The following is a 25,600-nucleotide window of genomic DNA, read 5'->3' as shown; positions in this document are numbered from 1 at the left end:
ATCATCGCTGTGTTTGCAATTGCACATTTCATATCAGGTAACATTTAACATGGAATGCACTATCATAAAATGTTGAAATTGATAATCGCCTGTCCCTGACATTGACAGCAGCACGACAAGTTGTTATATAGCAACTCTTGAACATATCCATTCAAGACTTAGTCATCGGCTTCTAATGATTTATTGGCCTTCAGTTAATCTTTGGTATAAATGCTTGTTTTTTTTATATAAAGTCGTCCCGTTAAATCGTCCATCCAGTGAGTTAGGCCCTCGCTGTCAGTCAACCTTTTAAAGTAATATTTACGGCCGTGGAGAGTGAGTTTACTCTCATACTCACTCAAATGAGTTTCTCACGTCCATTCCTACGTAAACAAAACATGATAACCGTTTTTTTTCTTCCAAGCGAGCGCGATGGATGTTTTTGCCTTTGCCTCCAGCTAAGCCGTACCCCATAAATGACATCACATTGTTTACAAGCTATGGAGCGGTATGTGCGCGTGTGTGTGTGTGTGTGTGTGTATATATGCTACACACATAAATACATACACTTATAAAGTTAGAATATTTCATTTAGAGTGCATTTCAGAACAAAAAAAAAAAAAAAAAAGAACTGTTTTAGACAAGTGTTCGGACTCTTATACACGTAGTGATGAAAGAACACACGTCACCCATAAAAACAAAACCTCAGCATAATAAAATGCTTGAGTCTGGCAATTAAATTTGCATAGGAGTTGTCTGACATACTGTACATCGTTCTCAGAGGCGGAATCGACAATTAAGCGTGTGATCTCTGCTAATTCTAATACTCACATTGAACCAAGGAGGAGGAAAGCCTTTAAAGGCAGTTTGGTTTCGATCCCCCTCGAGTATTAAATGACCAAGTTGTGTTTGTTTTTGTCTATAAAAGTGCAATTGGAAAGATCCAATGTTTTTCAAATGTGACCGTTTGAGGAGAAGTGTGGTTTGACTGATCACACTCAGGAGAACCCAGCTCCTTGTAGATGAAGAGCCGATAGATACAAAACCTTTTACACAGATTTTGGGATGTAACCATTAATTGTACATTTTCTACTGAGTGAGCAAACATTGTTTTTTTTTTTTACACATTCTGCACCTTAAATGTGGCAGTGAAGAGAAACAAGTCCAATTCTCTTTTTGGCCACTTGGTGTCAATGTTTGCTCATTTTTATTACTTGAGGCTCATCTCCTGCGTGTTCTTCAAATACCATTACGTCACTAAATTGGGTGCCCTCTTTAACGCAACATTCACTAGCAGGAGTACTGATTTACAATTTAAAATTTTGTTTAAGTGTATATTTAAAAAAAAAAGGGACTAAATAAAATGCAGGAGTACTAGATTCAAATGTAAAATTAAGCTTTTAAAGTATTTTTAAAAAATGCACTTAGGAAGTAAAGAAGTTATTCTTGTATGAATATGGCACAATCAACTAACCAAGCAGGAGCAGTCCTAAATAATATAATAGTGCAGGTATTTTAAGTTTCAGTTATTTTTAAATACTGAACAGGAAACATCAACCTGAAATGGCAGTTGTGTGATTTCAACCAGCCAATCATCTTTGTTTTAATCTGTTCGTCTCGAGGTTGGCTTTGCAAATGGAACCTGCTCACAATGTCCTTACCTGGATGAAGAAAAAAATAAATCACCAAAAAAAGGATTACAATATTATTTTACATTCTATTCTTGGGTTTTATATTTAAAAAAATAACAATTTAAAAGTTATTATTCGTAGTTAGCTACTATTTTCTGGTTCCAAGTGCAATATGGCGGACATGCCTTTGTTTGACTCTGTAAAAATCAAGACAGCATAATTGGCTGTCACTCAATCTGTTGTGTAAAAGAAAACACCCTTTTTTTTTTTTTCTTAAACATGATCAACTGACCAAACCTGTGCGGCATGCTGGCCTGAGGGGGGCAGGGTCGGTCGTTTGGGTTCACAAGTATTTGTTTCAGCTCTTTTGCAGATTGCTTCGACAGTCAGTGCATTTCTTGTGAGTCAAAGGTAAAACATGCATAAAACACCCACCCGCCCACACACAGCAATAATAATAACAATACAAAACAATTTGACATCAGTCAGTAACAGTCTCATGAAGTACACAAAGTGGGGTTGCAGTGGAGGGGGAGGGGCTTACCGTTAGCTGCCCTGTACGGTTTATGCGCACGTTCGAGTTCATGGCGAGATGCAAAAGGTGTCCACTGGCAGCCCAAAAACAAGATCACACTCCAAAGCTCCTCCAGTTTGTGGCCAAGCGGTTACCGGTTACTGAGCGGAGTGGTTCAGTAAAAACACTTCTGTACATTCGAGCTGTGAAAACAGGAACCTCATAAGAACACTATTATTAAGTTAAATTGTGCGTTCCATATTTCCCTGCATTTCTTTCTGTTTGCACAATAAATGTCTGGTTTTACATAAAAGGATAAGGGTAAGCTAGTTTGCATTTGATTATCCGAGGATTCACGAAAGGGCTTTTTCCGTCCTGCGTCTTCTCTGCCTCCTTATGTGATATTTACACTGACATCAAGCTTGAAAACAAATAGAAAAGGTGCGATATAAAGTCAATATTGGAGCTGCAATCCTTCCTCGTGAAGAATGTTGTGTTTATAAGTGCCATACGTTTGGAGTCTTGCTGCCTTCATATATATTACACCAAAATGTGTCACCAGCCCAGAAAGGCAGTAGTTGCTTTTTTTTTTTTTTTTCCTGTAGGTTTGCCTTCATGTGACTAGACGTCAAAACGCTGGAATGATGTAATGCTGTGAGAAACATCCAAGGAGCCACTACAGGGTGGCGTCCAAAGTTGACATCCATTGGAGGAGGTCCACCCCTCTTCTGCTGGTTCAGGACTGACCTGGTGCCTCAGTAACGATGAGTCTGGTGGGAATACTGGGAGCTCTGTTGAGATGATGACGTGTACCCCATGGTGCTCTGCGGCTGATTAGAACCTTGGACATTGCTTTGGTAACCAAGGCGGGAGGTGGAGTGCTGAAGAGGAAATCCCATTAGTGAGCAGTTCACCACCATGGTTTAATATAAATCCATGTAATCCAGACTGAATAAATATTTATGTTACGCTTTTGCAACCTATTATGTCAGGATTGAAGCCGTGTTTGTTTGGTGGCCTGCGGGTATGGAATCAATGAAAGTAGGACAACAGTGACAGCAATGTCACACGTTGCTGACTATGTCAATCAATAATAACATCTGTTGCTAGCTGAGAGCTAGCATGTGCCGCATGTCTTTTATACAAGCTATTTTGCTCATGTATGACTGAAAAAACAGAATTCTTCACCTCTTACCCAGAAGGAACCACGTGATGTGTTATCAGCTTTGTCTACCGGATATTCGGGTATGTACAGACAGGCTGTATCACTTGACTATTGTTGTTTACTTATCATGTGTCTGTACGTATTTCTTACAACAAAGATGCAGCAGTGCCTTGAAATAAATGCCAGTTTCGTAATTTTTTGTTTCCCCTTTCAAATGAATAGAAATGTCTCTATTCCAGCCTCCCAGAAAAAAAAAAACACTATGTAATGTTGTACTTTATATAAACAAAATAGATCCCGTGGCTGCATGCGGTGCGGTACACGTGTAATTCTTCTCTCCACAATGTTATCACCGAAATGTCATTTTTGTATTTTCTTTAGAAAATAAAAAACACAGCAGCATAATACTTTGCTGCCATTCTTGTAGCTGGAACTTGTGCTTTAAGAAATTGAAGGAATTAACAATTACATTTGGTACAAAACTTTGTGCCATTTTCAGGAATTATGAAACTAAAACTACTAATTTTTTTGGCATAAGTACAAAAGTTATTCATCTACTGTCTGAAGTTACAAACGATAATACCTGAGCAAACCCACGCAAGCACAGCAACAATGCAAAAGTCATAAAGAAAGGCAGATGCTGGGATTTGAACTTTTGAATGTGAACCTTTTATACTAACCTGGTACTCTGACTGATGCACCCCAGTACCTGAAGAGGTACCAGAGGGTCCAATGCGGGTTTTTTTATTGGGAGGACCCTGGTCCTGTCCATGTAAGCCTCCGCCAGCATTGGCTCCCGTGGCTCCGGATGTGCCATTGGTTTGTGTTGAGTTCTGCTGAGATGGGGCCTGTTGGGCTGCCGTTTGTTGCTGGTTCTGCGTTTGAGTTTGGCCTGTTGTCTGCTGGTGCTGTTGCGTCTGGTTCTGGAAACACACAGGTCAACTACTTACTAAATAGGAACAAAGAAGTCAATTGAATGGAAAAAGTCCGCCAGTGTAAAATGCTTTTGGCTACTTAGCTGTTATCGTATTATTTATTCAACTTGTGTTTGTGCTGCTTAAGCCACTTTTTTGATATTTGAAAAAAAGTACTTTAACAACGGGAATTGGAAAAATCTCATTTTAAAAGTTGGAAGTCAATCCCAAAATGTTCTTTGTAACATGTTCTGTGCAGCCCAATTTGTCGAAAACAGCATTCTGATTTATGTTTTGTTTGTGTATTATGAGTTAAATAAGCAAAAATTGAATTGTTTTAATCCATGTCAGGGGTCGGCCATTTTGCAACTTGCTGTCAACTGAAAATGACATCACAGGTCTCTGGTCACAACCAATCACGGCTTACCAGTTTTCTAAAGCTGAGCCATGATTGGTTGAAACCTGAGACCTGGCAACTGTGATATCATTTTTAATTGACAGCAAGTAGCAAAATGATGTGATGGATAAAAATTGGTAAATTTTCCTGCTTAACTTATATTACACAAACACAATATTAGAATGCTGTGTTTGGCCTAGTGTGGGGACATACAACATATTTTTGTAAACAAAAAAATATAGGGTTAATTTCTCCTTTAATATTAGAAGCAGAAAAATGTTTTTAGTTCCTCTAACACCTACAACACAGAAAACCACAATTACAAATGCCAAATTCCAGATACTGCAACAAGGTCAGTCACATGGATCAGCTGTTGTTTTCCAGCGTGATGGAGGAGCTTTCAGTTCTCAGAGGCTACACAGACAAAACAATGCCTCTTTCTTTACCAGAGGTCAAGCACAGGCATGTGTGTCACAAGCTAAGTCAACCTATAAGCAAGGTTTAAATCGGCTATAAACATTTTTGTAAACATTTGCACAATTTAATGTTGGACTAATTTTCCGTGAAAGTATTTTTGGAGCTCAGACTTGATCATATATGTAAAAAAAATAATAATTTTGAGACTCAAATGTACATGTTGCAAAAAAATGCAAACAGAATAACATTGCTACATATTATAAATATTTAATATGAGGTATTTTAAATCTTATAGACTTCTCCTGGGTGATGTATGTGAATGTGTGTGTGTATTATTTTCTTTCTAGACACTTATTAATCAACATAAACAACAATAAACATTTTTATAAACATTTGCACAATTTAATGTTGAACTAATTTTCCGTGAAAGTATTTTTGGAGCTCAGACTTGATCATATATGTAAAAAAAATAATAATTTTGAGACTCAAATGTACGTGTTGCAAAGAAATGCAAACAGAATAACATTGCTACATATACATTTATATTTAAGATATATAATATATAATTTAATATTTAATATGAGGTATTTTTAATCTTATAGACTTCTCCTGGGTGATGTATGTAAATGTGTGCATGTATTATTTTTTTTCTAGACACTTATTAATCAACCTGGTAATTTCCTGTTCATAGTTAATTTCTCTCCACTGTCACTAATGTGTTTCAGTTTTGATTGGCCGAACAAGACATTAAATTACCTTTTCTGCTTTCTCCTCTGGTTCGTCTTCATTGAGAAACTCTCTCTTTGGGTATGGGATCTGGCATCCAGCAAACACACTGTAGATGTAAAATAGCGATAAAAGGGATTCATTTTTTTTTTGCATAGTCAAGTACTGTATCAAATCAGCTGTAGTAATAAACAGGATGAAAAACAGTATAGGAATGTAAACATTCCGTATACTTCCTGGACTGCATCCCAGAGGGCCTGCTTTGTTATTTACTAAATCAAGAAGAAGGAAGTTGTCAAAAAATTTTGTTATGGCTCACTCAGTGGTTGGTAATGGGTCCTCGAGGAAGTAGGGATCCTGCAGTGCTTGCTCTGATGTGATTCTTTTAGTCGGGTCCATGGTGAGGAGTTTCTGGAGCTGAAAGAAGAAGAGCAGGCAATTACAGTATTTCTTCTCTTCTTTAGTGTATTCCTGGCTGCACGGCAATAAAAAGAAAATTAAAACTATGACTTGAAATTGAGCTTCTGTATACACACGGAGAAAACTGTCAGACCCCGCTGTTAATAAAATGAATATATTTGTATTTATAGGACTGCGTCTGGATATACTTACCAACAGGAAGACTTTGCTATCTGGTTTGACTTTGTGTTTCTCCATGTATTTGATCAAGCTGCTGTTTGCATATCTGTGGGGAAAAAAAAAAAACATGGAAAAAAACAGCTAAATATCATTTAAAACTGAGTACTTAATTCAAAGTGGTTTTTGAAATTGATTTTGCTTCAATTAACCAAGTGTAATGGATTGGACAAGCCCCAGATTCACTTAGACCATGTGGTGTACAAGGCTTTTGTCAGCGCTCTGCAGAATTCGACTCACGTTGTTCTTCTGAAGTCTTTCTGAAGTGTTGGATATTCAGGCATCTTCCGGATGTCTTCCCAGTCTTTATCTGAGTAATACAAAATCAAAACATGAACCATGAAGCGTTAACAACAATAGATTTGGAAACAATGGCCTCATTAAATGTGTTGTGAAAACATACTACACATTATAAAACACAAACCCTCTCAACTAAGTTGGAGTAATTTCAATCAGTTTTATTTTTACAGAGGATAAAGAATGTATCTGTGAGTTTTGTTGTGTGCTGTGTCAGCATGTGTTGCTGCTTGTGTTTAAAAAGAAATGCTTTAAACGTTAAGAATTATCGCAACATCAATGCTAATTTCGTTAGCATGTGTTAGCCTCACTTGCGGGGCTAGGATTTTTGCCTTGTTGGTTGTGACCTGAGAACTGGAAACTCTGATGTCATTTGCAGTTGACAGCAAGTAGCTGAGCTGGATAAAATAGGTGGATTTTGCCTGTTTAATTAATATTCCACAAACAAAACATTACCGTATTTTCCGGACTATAAGGCGCACCTAAAAACCTCAAATTTTCTCAAAAGCCGACAGTGCGCCTTATAGTCCGGTGCGTCTTATATATGGACCAAATGGATAATGATGGATGGATGGAACTTTAACTTTTAAAGTTTACTGATCTATCTGACTGTTTTGTTTTGTACTTATTAAAGTAAGCTTTACATGTTTAGTTTGTGTGTTGTGTGATATTAACATTATTGATATATTGTTATTATTTTCACTATTTCAAGTTATTATATTGTGATTGCATTAATGGTGCGCCTCATAGTCCGGTGCGCCTTATAGTCCGGAAAATACGGTAATCAAAACACTGTGTTTTGACAAAGAAAACTTTAGGATTGACTTTCCCTTTAACAATGTGAACATTTATGATTATTAAAAGAAGATATTAAATATGTACACACTATAGCTAAAAGATTTAGTAACAGAAGAATGTTTTTCCAAATGTGTGTATGTGTGTGTGTGTTTGTTTTTGTTTTGATTGCAGACCTGCAGGGTAACCCATCACGCTGAATATCCTGTCCAGCTGGTCATGATGAAAAGGGTTACTGGTCTTGATGTCTTCCTGGCGACAATGAAAAATTGGCTCTGACGTTAGCAGCTCTGCGAAGATGCACCCAATGGCCCAGATATCTACGTTCACACAAACGCAGACAACTATAATTAGTCGCTTATAGAAACACTCCTTGGTGTGCCGTCTACTATAGATCCAGCTTATATAAAGAGATACACCTTTATGTTATTTTTTTTCCTAAGGCTCCAAACTCACCAATAGCTTTGGTGTAGTGGCGGGCCCCCAACAGTAGCTCAGGAGCCCTGTACCAAAAGGTCACCACCACAGGGTCGAGGTCGGCCAGTGGCTTGAGGGGAGAGTTGAAGAGTCTTGCGAAACCCATGTCAGCTACAGAAAGTAGGTCAAGGAGATACAAAGACAGATAGAAGTCAGAATCAGCAATTAGAAATTTTAGTTGTCTTCTCTGTGAAATGATCTCAAATGTTAATCGAAGTTTGGGTTAAGGTTTAAACTTATTTTTTTTTGTTTTTCCCAGTGTTAACAATGGATGTATGGACAATGAAAGAGTATTTTTTGTGTTGGAATGCACTCGAAATGAGGTCACACTTGTACCCAGAATGGATTTTCGGGGAAATTCAATAAAAATACATGAGGTGGAAAGCAGATTTAGGCGCAAAAAAATATATCTATCAAAGAGGAAGGCACGAAGGAAATGTTTGAAGCTTTGTGAAATTGATTAAAAAATAGGTTGGAATTTTGATAAATAAATCTTTTATTCATCATGAGGCTGATTTAATTACATTTGTCTTGGACATGTAGGATATTCATATTTCAAAGGATTTTTGGCAAAACAAATAATACAGAGGTAACTCAAAGTTTGACAAGTTTACAATATTATCATTGAGGTCTTCCAACTTTTTTATTACATGCGGCTTTTCAAGACTTTATAAATAATTTTGGGGTGTCAGAATATTCTATCAATTCACCCTGAGGAGCATTTGTTGTACATCCCAAAGGTTTGATGCGCAAACCTTTTCAAAATATCAAATTAAGATTTATAATTTTGACTCCTGAAGGGTTCAAGCCCAACCCATGATTCATTTTTTCAGTAAGCACATGCAACAGGACTCCCCCCAAAAAACCTCAATGACCTTAAAATATGTGAAGGCATCTACATTTTGTGAACAGGTTTTAACAGGTCGAGTCAAAAATGACATGGTAACATTACAATTAAAGGGCTTTTTTTTTTTTTTTTAAGTTTCACATGGGCATAGAGCTCAAACAAAATGAAAATAAATGAACTGATCAAATTTGTTCCATGATAAATTAGAATTAAATATATACCAAAAAATGAAAAACCTGAGTTGGAGTTTTTTGTGAAAAGAATTCCTGATGAATGGGTTGTAAGTAAAAAGGACAAGTACCGACAAGATTAACCAAGATCAAGGCTTTGCTAACAATCTAAAACAAAGATGTAACGATTTGCTGAGGAGAAAGTAGAATACTGAACATCCCAAACAATTTTCTGAGGTTAATGTCCTAAAACATAATTTTTGTGAGGGGACTCCCCCGTCTTCAATTAGGATTAGGATTACTAACTCGTACATTGTTTACACTTTTAACACATTAATTTTTTTCAATTTAAGTGGAAAAAAAACATCAAAGCAAATGTTGATTTTTTTTATCATTAATTAGACAAATAAATACAAGGGATGTAAATATTTTGAAAGCACAAATATATATATATTTTTTTTTCTTAAATCTACCTTACCAATTTTAACTCTTCCTCGTTCTGGTCCTTCTCCCATTACCAAGATGTTAGCTGGTTTCTGCAAAAGAAAAAAACAAAACAATAATTTTACACATTTTGAAGTAACCAAAACTGTGAATTTTAAAGGGCAAGTCAAGTCTTATTGAAAAAAAATGGTGTTTGATTAGAGTGTACATGAGTACATACATTTTATCACTTGAGACCAAAAATATTTAATTAGGTCACATGACCCATGCTGAGTAAATCCAGCCTGACAGCGTCCATTTTTATAACTCCATGCGAACAGGGACAGTTTCAATAACATTACTGCGTGTTGTTACACCACTTTTGCAAAACCCAAAGAAACAAAAACTGCAAATTTTACGCCATTGTGACTTAAATCTTCCTGCTCATCACATAGAGCAGTTCTCACTGCTTCTGCATGTAATAAGCGACAAATATTAGCCAGTGGTCATCCAGAGACAAAAACAAAATCTAAGAAGGTTCAAATATGCCATGGGATGTTTCCAGCTGCTCACAGCCGAAGGCAAAGTATCTGCTCCCTAAATTTCCTTGTTGTGTTTGTGCGGATGGGAATTCTTCAGCTAAGCACACTGATCAGTCTGGCCCGAAGTCTTGTTGCTATAGAAACGGCACTAATAAGGAGATTTGTAGTTCTTGCCCACAGTGTGACATGTCTCTTCATATTCGTGAGAACTCCAGGCTCTCCTGTTTCTCAAATATTGCGATTTGAAAGTAAGAGTTTATTTCAGCTTTAGTTATGTACAGTGTACAGCAAGGGCATCAAACTGATTTTTTTGGCGGGCCGCAGTGTAGTCATAGCTTCTTTCGGAGGGCCATTATGACTGTCAACACAAATAAATGTATGAGCATCTCATATTATAGACAGTAAAAGCTACAAAACAAACGGACAAATAACTCGTTTTCAAATCAGACGAGTAAAAACTGGTCCAATATTTAAAAAAAAAAAAAAGATATTATTAAAAGTGAAGACAATTTGCAATTCTAGTAATGACACACGAATTTGATGCACAATTTGTCTTCGCGGGCCACATAAAATGATGTGGCGGGCCGTAACTGGCCCCCAGGCCTTGAGTTTGACACCTGTGGTGTACAGCATCAATATAACTTTTGCTATTTCTTTACAAAGATCAGTTCAGGACTTGCTAGGCTTCACTTTGGCATAACAAAATCCATTCCTGACTCAACCCCTAATCAAGCAAAATTTCATGATCCACTGAATAAGCCTCTCTCACAACAATAAGATCTAATTTGTCAAAACAGAAAAAATAAACATTTCCAGCCAGAAAACTAATAATACAATTTCATTCATAAAAATCCTTGTCATATACAGTAATATAAAAACACAGCACAGTTAACTAAATTATTGTTTCACTGAAACTCTCGAATATGATTTCTGATGTTATGTCTAAGTTATTAAGAACTGTGACTCAATCTGCAGTCACAATTTTACTTCATAATACGGTAAAGCAGAGACGTCATGAGTCTTCTGTTGCTGCAATCTTTGTGGAAGGGTGTACTGCTTGCAGGAAGACACAAATACACTGCAGAAATAGATCACCTTCAGGAATCCTCCCTTGTGGAAGTGATAGTTGGTACAGCCCACTGAACATTTTGCTGTGGTCTGCAGAGCTGCTCAGTTAGCATCTTGACAGCACAAGCTTGAGGCTCTTACATAACCCTGATAGGGGGGCGTGGCGCTGGGAGGGCAGTTAGCCCCTCCGGTGTAGCTTGTGGTGGGGAGGAGTGGGACATAGGAGAAGGAGGAGGAGGACAAGTGGGGGATGGGAAACATGCAGTGGTGCAATGCAAAGCATGTGGCAGAGTCAAGCTACACTATGTAGGGAAAGCAAAGCATGCTAAACACTAGCATACTCTTGCAGAGCAGTAGCAATGCTTGTTGAGTATATACTGCAATGTTTGAATGAAAAGGGGATTACTTAAACATAAATCAGCAACGTAATCAAAACAATGTGCCCTGGTTTGATTTATTGTTACTCACAAAAAGCCAGTCACCTGCTCACAATCATGAGAATCACGATAGCTCAGAGACAACAATGGCAGGAAATACTGGAACCGAACCAGCCTTAAATAAAACCACAGTACATTGTTATAACATCAGATAGCTTGGGTTTTAACAATGGAGAATTTCATCCAGCTGTGGCAGAAATTGGGATAAAAAGAACAAAAGCGCACAAACAACAAACACTTTGTGTGACTTTCAGTAAACACACAACTGGTTTAAAATCTGTTAGTTATTATTTCATTGAGAGAGCAAAATCCAAGAATAGTTCTTTCCCACAAATATTTAGAGGTTGAACAAAGGGTTTGTACAATGTTTTGTTTTTTTACACAGTAACGTAAATTAAATTAAACCAAATTAAACATATATTCATAATATTATACAGTACATTACAGCTAGCAATAGCATGTAATGTTAGCATGTTTATTTCTGTGATTCACATTCAAGACTTTCTACAATACCAATAGTTGTCTTATCACTCACTGATGACAACATTTATGCCTGGAATACGTAGTCCCAGTTTAATATGATCTTTCTCGATAGTGAGTGGGAGTTACAGTAATTATCTGACATATGACAGCAACAGTTGGGAAGGTTGAATAAAAAAAACATGTTATTTGGTCTTACGTTAGTTGTCACAAACAATATCAGGATCTCATGGCACAATAACCGTTAAATGTTCTTTAAATATATTAAAACCAATTAAAATACAGATTTCATTACCAACAAGTAACTGTTGAAAGGCTACTAGGCCTATTAAGATTATTAGATTTTGTATGTAATGTTTTATTTTAGCACTTCCCTAAGATTACCAAGTCATATGTATTAACTTTAATATCGAATCTTGATCTTTTAACATTTGTTAATGATAAAAGCTTCTTTACAGAGACAAAATAGAGGGACCATGTGTAAATGACAAGGTGGCTGAATCCCATTTAGCTCTCAAGCACTAGTGTCGCCTGTCAGTTTCTAAAATAAGGCACAATGCAATACAGTAATCCCTCGTTTATCGCGGATAATTGGTTCCAAAAACCACCCGCGATAAGTGAAATCCAACAAGAAGTACTGGGCAGGCTAACGAGTTAGCGGAACGATGCTAATTTGCGATCGTGCTAACACGCGAAAACGGACTTCTAAAGGAGTGTAAATGAACATTTGGAGCAATACTACATTTCCCTAAAGGTTAGACACATGTTTCATCAATTTAGAAGTTTTATTTTGACTTTTAAATGTTTTTTTTAATTTGGAGAAAAAAATCCGCGATGTAGTGAAGCCGCGATAAACGAAACGCGAAGTAGCGAGGGATCACTGTATAGGCAAAGCTAAAGTGGAAGTCAACTTAACAATAACTGTCTTTTTCTAGAATGAGAATTTGATGCAGCTCAAAGGATGGATAAGTAAATAAAGTTCATTGGATCAATCCAGTTTTAGAATAACTTGTGCAACAGAACATCTGACATGAAAGTGACGTACTTTCTGATATCAAATTCTGGGAATGATATGCTTATTAACATCCCATGTGGAAATGCTTGAATTACTGCATGTACACGCGATAATAATAATAATATTAGCAATTTCACGACATGGTCCACTGCCAATGCATTATAGTAACAAGCATAGGCGATTCCTTAATTGATCAAGCAAAACTGGCAAAGAGATTATCATCTGATGTCTGCATACTTCCTGATCCTGGCAGATTTACATAATGTGGCGTCCAGCTGTCACATGACCGAGGATTGCATAAGAGGAGACAACAACAGCGGCAGAAGCATGTGAGTAAGTAGCCACTTAACACTGGTTATCTGATATGGTTATGCCCTTGAATTATTGCCCTCCACGCCCCGAAGAGAATAATCAAACATCAAACACAAATTGAAAAAAAAAAATCATCTGAGTTACATTATTGTATTTTGAACTATCATGTTTTATCTTATTAAAAAATGCTGCAGACATAGTTGATACGATAACTTCATATAACTCTTTGACTTTTGTCTCAATTTACTTTGTTGGGTGAGTTGACTGTGATCTGAATTTCGAACAATCTAGGTGGAAATCCTGTCATTCTAATCCAAAGAAAGTCTGGATGTAGCCTGTGATCATATTCCTATTTATAAAAAAAATAAAACTGTGGGAAAGCCACGATGGAGACCATCACACAAGACTATGTGTGTTGTAGCCAGCACAAAAGAGCCAGACAACACTCAGAACAGAAAACCGGTCTGGTCTGGTCATTATAATTTGATTATAATTTGATTTGGTTGATTTCATTTCTTTGGGCCATTGAGATTTGTTATCGTCTGTTGTCTTATTGCCAACTAATGTGAGTTGTATATTAAACTTGCTTTACTAGGTGTATACAGATATGCACATTGACGAATCTTAATTTATAAGGTTCTTTTATGCTTCTTGTTTGCATGTGCTATTCCCAAAATAAAAAGTAGCTGCTATCTAGCATTCTTGCGCCGCATTGCTTGATCTGTGCTTCCGATAGGGACTGAAAATTTGGGAAAAGGGCTTTCATCTTTGCCACCCCTGCAGCATGAAATACACTGCTGACGAAAATTAAACTCTGTGTCGGGATTTTATTTGGAGATTTGCGTTCATCCTGAGGGACTTCCAATTTAGGACCACTGTTTTTAAAGTTTAAATTTCAAGGTCCTCCTCACATGTATTTTTTTACCAAACACATGGAAATTTGCAAAAAATAGATTTATATTTTAATTAACAAGATTGTACATAAATGTATTAATATGAATGAATTAATATGAAAGTGTTACACTGACTTGCAGACTTTTACGCAATCCCTACGATGTCACAAATTCCTACCAAACAGGCGTGGCATAAACAAGTCACGTGATAAATAAATGAAATAGGCGCACCTAAAAACCTCAGATTTTCTCAAAAGCCAACAGTGCGCCTTATAATCAGGTGCGCCTTATATATGGACCAATATTGAGCCACTACAGCAGGCGTGTCCAAAGTCCGCCCCTCGGGCCAAATGTATATATTTTATATATGGACAAAGTTTTAAAATGGGCCATTCATTGAAGGTGCGCCTTATAATCCGGTGCGCTTTATATATGGACAAAGTTTTAAAATGGGGCAGGGTTGGGGTTAGTGCGGAAAATACGGTAGATAAAATAAAGCCTACTGACCAACCAAAATTAAACAACTTTTTTTCTTCAAAATTGCAGCTTTTATAATTTGTAGATTCCATTCTGCTGCATTGCAATATTGATTTAAATGCTGTCACTTCCTTGGGTCCCTAATGGCAACCAAAAACACCCCAAAAAAATCTAGGCATTATAAAAGAAGGGCAATCGATTCATGGGAAAAGTGGAGCAGTGAAGCTAAAATAATATAGCTGCTCACCAGATCCCTGTGGAGGACCCAGTTGGCGTGGAGGTAATGGATCCCATCCAGAATCTGATACAGGAGAGACTTCACCATCCCTCGGGGCAGCTGCATGGGCTTTTTGTTGGCCTTGGAGGCACGGTGGAACTTGATAATATGCTAAGAGAAAGGCAGAAGAATTTAGTGTGTAGAAGCTTTACTCTGCGTGAAGTCATCTTGGATTAGTTCAACTAATACCAAGATCTAATACCGAGTAGTAATGTAAATTAGGCATTGTCTTTTATGAGACACAAGTGAATAATTTGAAGAAAGGGAAAAAATATATACCGTATTTTCCGCACTATAAGGCGCACCTACAAACCTCAAATTTTCTCAAAAGCCGACAGTGCGCCTTATAATCCGGTGCGCTTTATATATGGACCAATATGGATTCGTGGATGAGGACTAATTTATTAAAGTAAGCTTTACGTGCTTATTTTGTGTCTTGTGTGATATTAACGTTTGAGCAACGTTGAGTTATTGATATATTGTTATTGTTTTCACTATTTCGAGTGTTACTATATTGTGATTGCATTAACGTTTGAGCAACGTTGAGTTATTTATGCTATGCGCCTTATATATGGACAAAGTTTTAAACTGAGCCATTCATTGAAGGTGCGCCTTATAATCCGGTGCGCCTTATAGTGCGGAAAATATGGTACACATCACTACTATTTTGATTAATTAAATATTTTGATTTGATAAAAAAGTTTTAGTCATCAATACTTTTTTAATGAGGCCATTTGAAGCTATTTCATTGACTATTGTGGGTTTTGCGGAAAGGATACAAGCAATTCTGTGAGTTCACATTAGTTGTTGCATTGTGAAACATTTCCACTAATCTCACTGTTGCATCAATATTTTGAATATCTTGAAATCTTGGTGTTAAATGGACTGATTTTAGCAACAGTGACTTGATTTTCACTTTTGGCCACCAAGGTCACGTAATTCGACCAATTAAAAATTAAGTGGCTTGTTTGTTTCCATTCCATGTTTTGATCTGAGCCTAAAATTAGAATGTGAAAAATCTGGTATGTTTTTTTCTTTTTTGTGTTAGATTAAAACATTAATAACATTGATCAGTTACTTTGATGTTTTGTTTACCAACCGAAAATGAAAAGACTAAATGACACACAGAAGCAAAAGAACATAACGCTTTAACTGGTTACTTAGCTACTTAGTATTGACGCTCGAGGCAGTTGCCATAAATTAGACTTTTTGACGTAATTTGACAGTGACAATATACAGATACTGTATGCTGTGATCTCCACAAAGATTACAGTGACAAAGACGATGACATCACAAAGAAGCAGCATGGCACGATGAGTAAAGAGAAGTAAGCGATGGTATTAAAAAAAATATATGACCTGCTGATTGTCCGGAGTTTCATTTTATAACCATGATTATTTAAAAAAAAAATTGATTTCAAAAATTAGAATACAGTTACAAAAACTAGTACCGTATTTTCCAGACTATAAGGCACACCTAAAAACCTAAAATTTTCTCAAAAGCCGACAGTGCGCCTTATAGTCCGGTGCGCCTTATATATAGACCAAATTCCTCAATTTAAACTGGCCCGAAGCATTGTGTCATGAAATCAATCACAAGTGGCCCGCTGAAGACTATGAATCATGAATCAAAAAGACTATGGATCATTATTTTGTGATTATAAAGTAATTTGTTGTGTCTGAAGTTGAAATAAAAAAGATAAAATGGAGAGTGATTTGATTTGGATTAAAAATCTGACATGATGCATTAATGGTGCGCCTTATAGTCCGGTGCGCCTTATATAAGGACACAGTTTTAAAATGGGCCCTTCATTGAAGGTGCGCCTTATAGTCCGGTGCGCCTTATAGTCCGGAAAATACGGTAATCAAAACTATATTCATAGGGCCAATATAAATGTGATCATACAATTGACAAACAAGTCTCTGATGTCGCTTCTTGAAAAACCTCTGGGAAACACATACTTCATGGCATGTAACACGGACATGAAACTGATACTCACCCAAAGGTCATGTTCGGCATAGTCTAACAGGAGCGAAACCTTTCGGTCACTGTGGGACAGGAACACTTTCTGCAGGGCAATCACGTTAGGATGTTTCAATTCCCGCAACAGCTGGAGAAGAATAAAAATGTCAAAGAATGAGGTCACAGTGAAACAAAACCACACGAGCACAACTACCAGGAATAGGCTTCAAATAAAATGTTTTGGGTTTTTTTTTTTTAAATAAAAATGTACCAGTTCTACAGAAGTGGTAGTGAGGTTATACAAATTGTACAAAACATATTTTCTGTCCAAAATTTGGATATTTTAAAGTTGTTATGCACACTGACAGAAAAACAAAAATACAAAAATTGGGAGACAGCCATAGGTTGAGATATACGGGAAGCAACTTCTAACTTTTTAAATGTTCAATTTTATCCCATTTCGCTACATTTACTGATAAGAAGCTATTGTTTGTCAGGTTTAAAAGTAGTAATAAAGTAGTAGTAAATCGAATTGAGGGTTCAGGACAGAAAATGATGGCAAAGTAAGAGTAGCTTACTTTTTCTCCAAAACAATAGACAGAGCCAGTGACTTAACAAATTGGCTCTGAGCCTCTGACATATTAAGAAAGGCATGTTTGTAAATGCTTTGGGCTGGTTTCAAAAAAAGCCTCATGAGATGATGACTACAAGTAATAGAGAAAGATTATAATGTATTAAGATACTATGAAAACATGTTTATAAAATGTTTCTCTGTGGATATTTAGATAAACTCAAAAATACTAAAATTGCAATGTTTGTATCCGAATATTAAAATTGTTTTCAAAATTGTCTTCAGACTGTTGACAATTTTGAACACATCTTTGCAAAAGACATTTGGGGATCTGCTGCAAAGAAGCTGGACTGCGGACATCATGAGTGAATATGGACGTTTTACAAAATTAATTAAAATTAATCTATGAATGAATGTGTGCGAGTGATATGAACGATACCGCTGCTGTCAGTGTCAATTTAGCTCAGTTAGGGTGGTGAACCCTTTGCCCTCATTTATTCCCGACCATAGATTCAACCATGAACTTGTTTTTATTATCTTTTGATTACTATCTGCATTCTAATAGAGCGCAACCTGTATGCATTGCCGTAACGGAAGCTTGATTTTCTGCTTTTATCGTGACAAGATTGCATCTCTCTTCTGAGAAACAGATTTTTAAAGAGCAAAAAAAAACAATCTGCAATTCATCATCATTTGAAATGGACTAGCATTATTTGGAATGGACTATCTAATTAGTAAAGGGTCTGATCACTCCATTGAATTTTATTTCAAGGGACCATCCGTCTAGCTGGCAAGCTTGATAGTCGGTTGTTGGAACAACAATAGAAAAGTCGCATAAGGTCTCGTCGTCAAATTTTTAGTGTGAGCAGAATGATCAGTAGCAGACACCCATAACGACTCAAGGGACCACACCACTTATGACTTACATAAGAGTGGATGCAAACATGTCAAACTTGTCTGACTCAAAGAATTTAACGTCTGTCAAGAGCATTTGCTATGAGGAAAAACTAGAAATTCAGCTTGAAAGTGAGCACTTTTTTTTTTTTTTTTTTTTACAAAAGACAGAGAAGTTTGTGGTATGCTACAAATTACTTTATACCAAAAGTCAATCAGCAAGAAATCTGAAACCTTAATACAGTGATCCCTCGCTATTTCGCGTTTCGTTTATCGCGGCTTCACTACATCGCGGATTTTTTAATCAAATTAAAAAACATTTAAAAGTCAAAATAAAACTTCTAAATTGAGGAAACATGTGTCTGACCTTTAGGATAATGTAGTATTGCTCCAAATGTTTGTTTACATTCCTTTAGAAGTCCGTGTTAGCACGATCGCGAGTTAGCCTCTTTCCGCTAACTCGTTAGCCTGCCCAATACTTCTTGTTGGTAACCGTACTTTGCGGATTTCACTTATCGCGGGTGGTTTTTGGAACCAATTATCCGCGATAAACGAGGGATTACTGTAGAAACAAAATGTCCAAGCAAAGACAGTACATTTATAGTGCATTATTTCACAATCACTCGCTTTTGGAACTGTTTTAGCAAAAACATAGAACCAAATTCTGGAATATCACGGATAAATCACAATCACTCAATTGCAACCCTGACTGGGCCCCTAGTGCCCACAGACCAAGTCTTGGAACTTGCTTGTCTGTGCTGTTAGCCATCGCTCACACAATTAGCAAAATTAACTGTAGCAACATACAATCAATCAATCTGATCACTTCCATGTTATTACAAAAACGTACTGACAAACTCACCCTAGGTAAAATAATAACATGTGAGGAAGAAAATGGTTTGTTAGTCCTCATTTTAAGTAAAATAGGTCATGTTTTCATAAAGAGCTCACAGGAAAAGCACTCACTGGAGGAGTTCCAAATATTCTCACCAAAGCCACATGCTTGCCAGGAGTGCCAATGGAATGTGAATATAATGATAAAGTGCAGCTTATTTGTTTTACAAATGCAACACGAGCGGAACCTCAGTAAAACCAAAATATGCCTTATTTACAGAGAAATATAAACAGTAGTTATTTGTTACAGGCAGAGCAAGCAAACATTTCTGGAATAATTATAACAAATTTCAAACAGTCTATATACAGATTAGCACACTGTGACCTGACAAGATGTTCTTGAGTATTTTAGAAAACAGATTACAATTTTTTTTCCAACATATCTTTTAATTCAAGAATCAACATCTAACAAAAAACGACAATCGTTTTGTCATGTATATGAGAAATAAAACAAGCAGTCTAGTTCTTGTTGACAAATATGTTAGCATGACCGTAGCAATGTTGTTAGAAAAACACTACGGCCTAGAAATACCCCTCCAGAGAAGCGAGGAGAGATTTCCAACATGCACTTGGCAAGCAGTGGGTCGATAAATCCCCTTTCATGCGAATGCTTGCTGGCCGCACTGTAGCTGTGCAGCAACATCAACGCCAAGCTTTTTCCATCCAAAATGAATTCAAGCAGACAGCCTAAAGGTTACTAATTTATTACAATTTAATGATATAATTCGATTAGACAGAACCGTTGCAACCTTGACAAGAAGGTCAATTTGGGCAACTACTTTTGCAAAAAAAATAAAAAATAATTCTAGTATTTTTGTTTAAAGAACAGAGGAGGTAATAATAGCTCCAGGACTCATTAGCCCCCTGGAAACATTTATGTTTGAGCTTTTACCGTCCACTTCGACTGCAAATACACTTAACAGCTGTTCACTGTGTGTTTAGTGAAGCAAGTATTTCGAAACAACAGTTGATGCTGGCGAGATAACAGGAACGAGCATAGAGAAAGATAAATAATTTCCTTGGTGTACTGCAGTTTGGATGTTGGGTCTGTCAATGTATTTATTTTCTTATAGGTCATTAGGGCATGGAGAACTGCTTCACCAAGTCAGTCAGTAACAATAACATGAAGAGTTAATGAATAACCAAAGGCCTTGTGAATGAGATTAAACCATTTCTAGGTGATTTCCATTTATTCAAAGATTTTTAACATATATTCACTCAATTTTTCAATGAAAATAAAAAGCAAACTACCTTGGTAATGTGACCACAGCATAAATGTAATACGTCTTTTTGTTGTACTTCATTCTTACTTGCTACGATTCACCATGTTTCGGTATTATATGACTAAAAAAAATAGTGACACATTTTATAATTCAAATTTTAGCGCAAGTCTTTTTGTTGTACTCCATTCTTACTTGCTGCAATTCACCAAGTTTTGGTATCATATGACTAAAAAAAATAGTGACATATTTTATAATTCAAATTTTCAAAACATTCGTTTTAGCTTTTGGTGAGTTGTCTAGACTAGAGTCAATGTTTGTTGTTGTTTTTTTTTTAAATAGTGAGACATTTTATAATTAAAATTTTCATAATTCTACATTGTACATTGGTTTTGGCTTTTGCTGAGTTGAGTCTAAACTAGAGTCAATGTTTTCTTTGGTTTGGGGCGAAATAAACAAAGCCCAAACCAGCAGGGACACAAAATAAATATTTTTTAAACAATAGTGACAATTAAAATTTTCGTAATTCTACATTGTACATTGGTTTTGGCTTTTGGTGAGTTGTCTAGACTAGAGTCAATGTTTCTTTTGTTTGGGGCAAAATAAACAAAGCCCAAACCAGCAGAGACGCAAAATAAATATTTTCTAAAAACAAGACTGAAAAAAAGCAGAAAGGCAAGATAGCTGGGAACAATTTAAGAAAGCTTGAGACCAAAATGAAATTTTAGACTTCTCATTCACATTAGAAAGTCAATATGAGATCATTATTATAAAATCTAAATGATTCAGTCATTAACGGAGGTTCAAGGAAGGTTTTAGGCAAGATTAAATTTAAATTCCGTTGTACAAGTGGGACAATGACAATAAAGATCTATTCTATGCAAACTAAAAACTTTCTTCAAGTATTTTCAGGTTTATGATGGCAGAGCCAACAATGGCAGGTATAAACGAATGTCAGTGATGAGGTAAAGCTCATAATCACAAATTCAAACAAACACATGACAAAGTTCAATAAAAACCAGATGCAGCAAACAGAGCATTTGATTATTTATCCATTTGTAAATAGAAAAACGTCTGTGACTCCAAACAAACAAAATCCTGGGAAGATATTTTCTTAGACTCCTCTCTTTTTAATGGAATTTAATCTTGGCTTTTTTTAACCATCAGAATTTTCCTATCAATGACAAAGCACTGCAGACAGCCAGTGGCTATGCTACGTTACACGATGTCAAATAGTGCAGCCAAATCAATTACAGAGATACAAAGATGACTTTGTTTTGCTGAGAATGCTTTGCTTATATTTATTTACACAAACAAAATGTTTCACTTCTGTTCAAGAAGGAAAAAACCCACAGTCACCTCGTAACTCTCTGAAGTTAAAGTAAAATTAAAAAGTAATTAATGACAACTAGATTTATTTTTGTGATCCAATAGAATTATTCAAAACAACAACAACAAAATAATGGAATCAGTCATGACAAAACTGTTGGTATGCATATCCACTGTTGGTCACAAAGTTTCTGGAACTATCAAGACATTCTGTGGGAAAATGTGCTGCCCAAAGTCAGAAAACTTTTTTCAGATCATAGTCCAATGACCCAAAACACATGCCAAAAAAATAAAACAATGGGTGGGCCTAAATACCAGTCGGTTTCAGAAGCCTCCCAAGTCACAGAAATTCCAGAATCATAAAAATAAAAAGCCTGATTTGAATATTTTTTATTCATTTTTATTCATTATGACAAAAATTAATTTGTATTTAATTCGTACAATATGCAAATGCCAATTACTTTAAGTTTCGGTGAATTCAGAAAAACTTGGTATTCAAAGAAAAAGAACTTAAAATGTTAATATGTTTCTAAAGGTCATGTAAAACTATCTTTGGAGCTTGCACAATATCACAAGATGTGTTTGCGTCGTGTCACTGGCACTGCACGTAGGCTAACTTTAGGTGAACATGGCCAAGTGGAAACAGACTGTTACGTAACAAGCTAACGGAATGTCGAAGGGGCCGTGTTCTTGTTCCACCGCACTTGGACGGATTGGCATGCTGGCATGCCTTCAACCCCACCCTAACCCTAACCCCCCCCCCCCCCCACATCAACACCACACTTTAGCCTCAACCTCTAATTTCACTTAACTGAGTCGATTTGTTGACTCCATTTTATTGCCATTATAGAAACTAAAGAAAATTGATTAGTAACAATTCCAAAGGCAATGTTTAATTGCACGTTCCATTTCAGGCTCCAGATTTTAGAAAATGTCAACAAGTTTTTATTTCTCTAGCATTATATACGGGAGGTAATCAAGTTCGCGTGGGAACCAGTAAACAACATTTTGAGGTTACAAAATGAAGGCAATAAAGAGGTTTGCACACTGGTGTAAGAACATTCGGTTACTGACGTTCTTACTTGATTTTTTTTTGTGTTTATTTGCATACTTATTTACTTTTTTACTTGCACACTTTACTTATTTTCTTACTTGAATGTCAGTGGTTTCGGATCTTTACCCATCAGTTTAAAAAATTCAGGGATCATGTCAAACTTTATCAAAGCAAGAGCTTTATTGATTTTTGACACTCACTCGCTTGATGTCTTTTTCTTGTTTGATTAGTCCTGCAGGGCTTGGTTCTTTACCCCTGTGTAATTATCCTCTGTAATCCTATCAGCCTTACTTGAAATTGTGACATTGAAACATGAACGTCCAAAATGATGACAAATATATTCGTATAAAACTAGGGGGCCCGGTTTTATATGAATCTACGTACTTGTCATAATTTTGTTTGATTACTAGAAAACTGTAATTGTCTTTATTTTATCAACAAGAAATATTTTTGGGTAATTCAGCTTATAGTACTTTTGCCACAATAAAATTCAAAATGTAACTTACAGCAATTTCTCTGCACGCGGACATTGAAATTCCAGTGCCTTCTATCTGTTTCAGTGCATATTCCTTCTCATCTATCCTGTAGGGGGAAAAAAGAAATAATATTACTTAATATTTAGTTTCAAAATATGCATTAAGACTTCTAATTCATATTGCTAACCGTATAAAGATGGGCAACCATTCGCACCATCACTGAGTGGGAACTGCAATCATGCAAATGTAGCACAACATCATCAGTGACTCAAAGGAAATCCAATCTAACAAAATAACAGTGTGGATGTATTCAAAATGATGCAAATATGAAGGACTAAATGGGAGAGTGTAGCCAGGATCAACATCAAACAAATCCTCAAACCCACTTCACCCTAATTTGCATTGGAGATAATAAGCGGTGTTGAAAATGGATGGATGAACGGACAGATGGACAGACAAATGGCTGGATTACACTACAAATAGTGTTTTATTTAGCTGTTTTTGGATCATCAACCAGAAGTGTCCTAAACTAATATTAAATATGACTAAATATTAAGAAATATTACTGTACTCATTGTTACTGCCATGTCACTTTGTAGTGACATTATTAACGTATTATTGTCCTAGCTTTGTCACTGTATTATTTGCATAAAATTAAGTAAAATATTCATCTTGATCATTTCATTTCCACCAATTTCATTTGGCGAATGCCCAACTCAACTCTACTCATATATTGTTAGCACAGCTATCTCCATAAAACATGCCTGACAGGACATGACTGCGTAAACTAAGTTTGAAATCATGTGTATATTTAAGCAGTAATAAGGTTATGATACAACCTAGAAGGTGTCGATCCGGATCTGAGTTCACAAACCCCGCAAATAGTTAGTCAAACGCTTGAGAGTGACAATGTAAAACGATAAGCTAACTTTCACATCTAGAGTATGAAAAAAAAGTTTGATCGTGCAGCGTTGGGAAAAGGGGGTGGGGAGCGCGGGAGAGGGGGGGGGGGGGGGAATTTGGCCGCGAAAGGAAGCCTGTTATCGCGTGACGTGAAGATGACACCCGTGCCGCTTGTGTGCGTTATCGTACGATGAATAGCAAGCATAATATTGATGAGACATGTCAAAAAATAAGATGACCCTCTACTATGTTGTGCAGGACTGTGCTGGAGGGAAGAGGAGACGAGCGGGCAGGGGAAATGGAGGGGGTGGGGGGGGCTTGGTGAGTGAGCGCGTTACATGAAAACAAAAACACAGACACGGGCTATCACTTTGGGAGGGGATTCAAATCTAACGCGCCGTTCGTAAACACATGCAAGTGTTGCTAAACAAAATACATCCAGCGGTCACTTCCATATCAACATAAACAATAACGTCCATGGTCATCTTACCCGTCTTTGCGCTTAGCTTTATAAACGTGCCCGTAGGTGCCTCGACCCACTTTGCAACCTTCATATTCGAAAAGATCTTCTACTCTCTCTCTCTCGGCAGCCAGCTTTGTTTTGAAGTCGTAATCCATTCTAACCCATAAATACGACGTAATTTACAATAAAATAAAATATTAATTATTACATGCATTAATTAAATAATCTGGTCGGTTTATTCCCCCACCATTTCCTTGTTTGGGATTTTGGTCTGCTCCGCTTAATGTTCACTGGCTCGTTGACGTTTCTAATTGGCGCACAAGGCTTTCTGGGTAATGTAGTTTTTAAAGGCAAACGCAGCTGTTCAACACGACGTGAAAATTGATATTTAAAAACTACAATCGCGTATCTTGCCGCGGTGCGTTACACTGCGTACTCCTGTATGTTTTTAAGAATTCAGGGATTGGTTGTTTGAATTACGTATGTATATTTACGCAGTTGTTCACTAATAATAGTACACAACTTCGGCTTCACAGCAATTAATACATAAGAATATAAAAACAAAATAGTTATGCAACATCAAAAAGTGCGTGCGTTCGTGCGTATGTTGTGGCAATAATATATTTATTTAATGTGCATTGCGACTAGTTCATTTTATACCGTTTTTGTTCAATTGAATTCGTGACACTGATAACTAGATGAAATACTGTATTACTATAAAAGTTTAATTACAGTTAAATTTTACGTGCAATGTATTTATTGTGACTTCCAAGTCAAAGGACACATAAAATAATAATCACACTTGTATATATTCTTTAATTATATTTAACTGGAATGTGAGGTAAATTTGAATAATTCCACTGATTTGTTGACATTTGGGAAGATATAAGGTAGTAAGATAACTGCTCTGACATGTCGCTGTTAGATTGCCTGTCAAACAGTTAG

At 36.4% G+C, this 25,600-nt stretch overlaps 1 protein-coding gene across 3 annotated transcripts; it reads right to left on the bottom strand.

Annotated features, from left to right (window-relative positions):
• Positions 1–214: 214 nt before the first annotated feature.
• Positions 215–24,952, bottom strand: cdk19 (cyclin dependent kinase 19). 3 transcript variants are annotated; one of them, XM_049757901.2, is made up of 14 exons: positions 24,683–24,952; positions 23,320–23,395; positions 16,889–16,999; positions 14,860–15,000; positions 9,444–9,501; positions 7,928–8,059; positions 7,648–7,791; positions 6,620–6,689; positions 6,356–6,428; positions 6,063–6,160; positions 5,774–5,852; positions 3,970–4,212; positions 2,872–3,005; positions 215–2,327 (listed from the first exon to the last, which is right to left on the bottom strand). In XM_049757901.2, the coding sequence occupies exons 1-13, from the start codon at positions 24,808–24,810 to the stop codon at positions 2,880–2,882; spliced, it is 1,479 nt and encodes a 492-aa protein (XP_049613858.1). In that variant the 5' UTR covers positions 24,811–24,952; the 3' UTR covers positions 215–2,327; positions 2,872–2,879. The 3 variants fall into 3 exon arrangements, with proteins under 3 accessions (XP_049613858.1, XP_049613857.1, XP_049613859.1); XM_049757900.2 differs by having other exon boundaries at positions 215–3,005; XM_049757902.1 differs by lacking the exon at positions 24,683–24,952 and adding an exon at positions 24,129–24,244 and having other exon boundaries at positions 215–3,005.
• Between the last annotated feature and the right edge of the window lie 648 nt (positions 24,953–25,600).

The sequence above is a fragment of the Syngnathus scovelli genome, chromosome 20 (assembly GCF_024217435.2).
Source record: "Syngnathus scovelli strain Florida chromosome 20, RoL_Ssco_1.2, whole genome shotgun sequence".
NCBI lineage: Eukaryota > Metazoa > Chordata > Actinopteri > Syngnathiformes > Syngnathidae > Syngnathus > Syngnathus scovelli.
This window is presented reverse-complemented; position numbering and strand designations above follow the sequence as displayed.

Excerpts from the sequence above, each read along its gene's own strand:
- cdk19 (XM_049757900.2), bottom strand. The coding sequence starts at position 24,810 with ATGGATTACGACTTCAAAACAAAGCTGGCTGCCGAGAGAGAGAGAGTA. Across the intron at positions 8,060-9,443 it reads ACGAGGAAGAGTTAAAATTG|CTGACATGGGTTTCGCAAGA; the intron begins GTAAGGTAGATT and ends TACTTTCTGTAG. Across the intron at positions 6,161-6,355 it reads ATAGCAAAGTCTTCCTGTTG|CTCCAGAAACTCCTCACCAT; the intron begins GTAAGTATATCC and ends TTCTTCTTTCAG.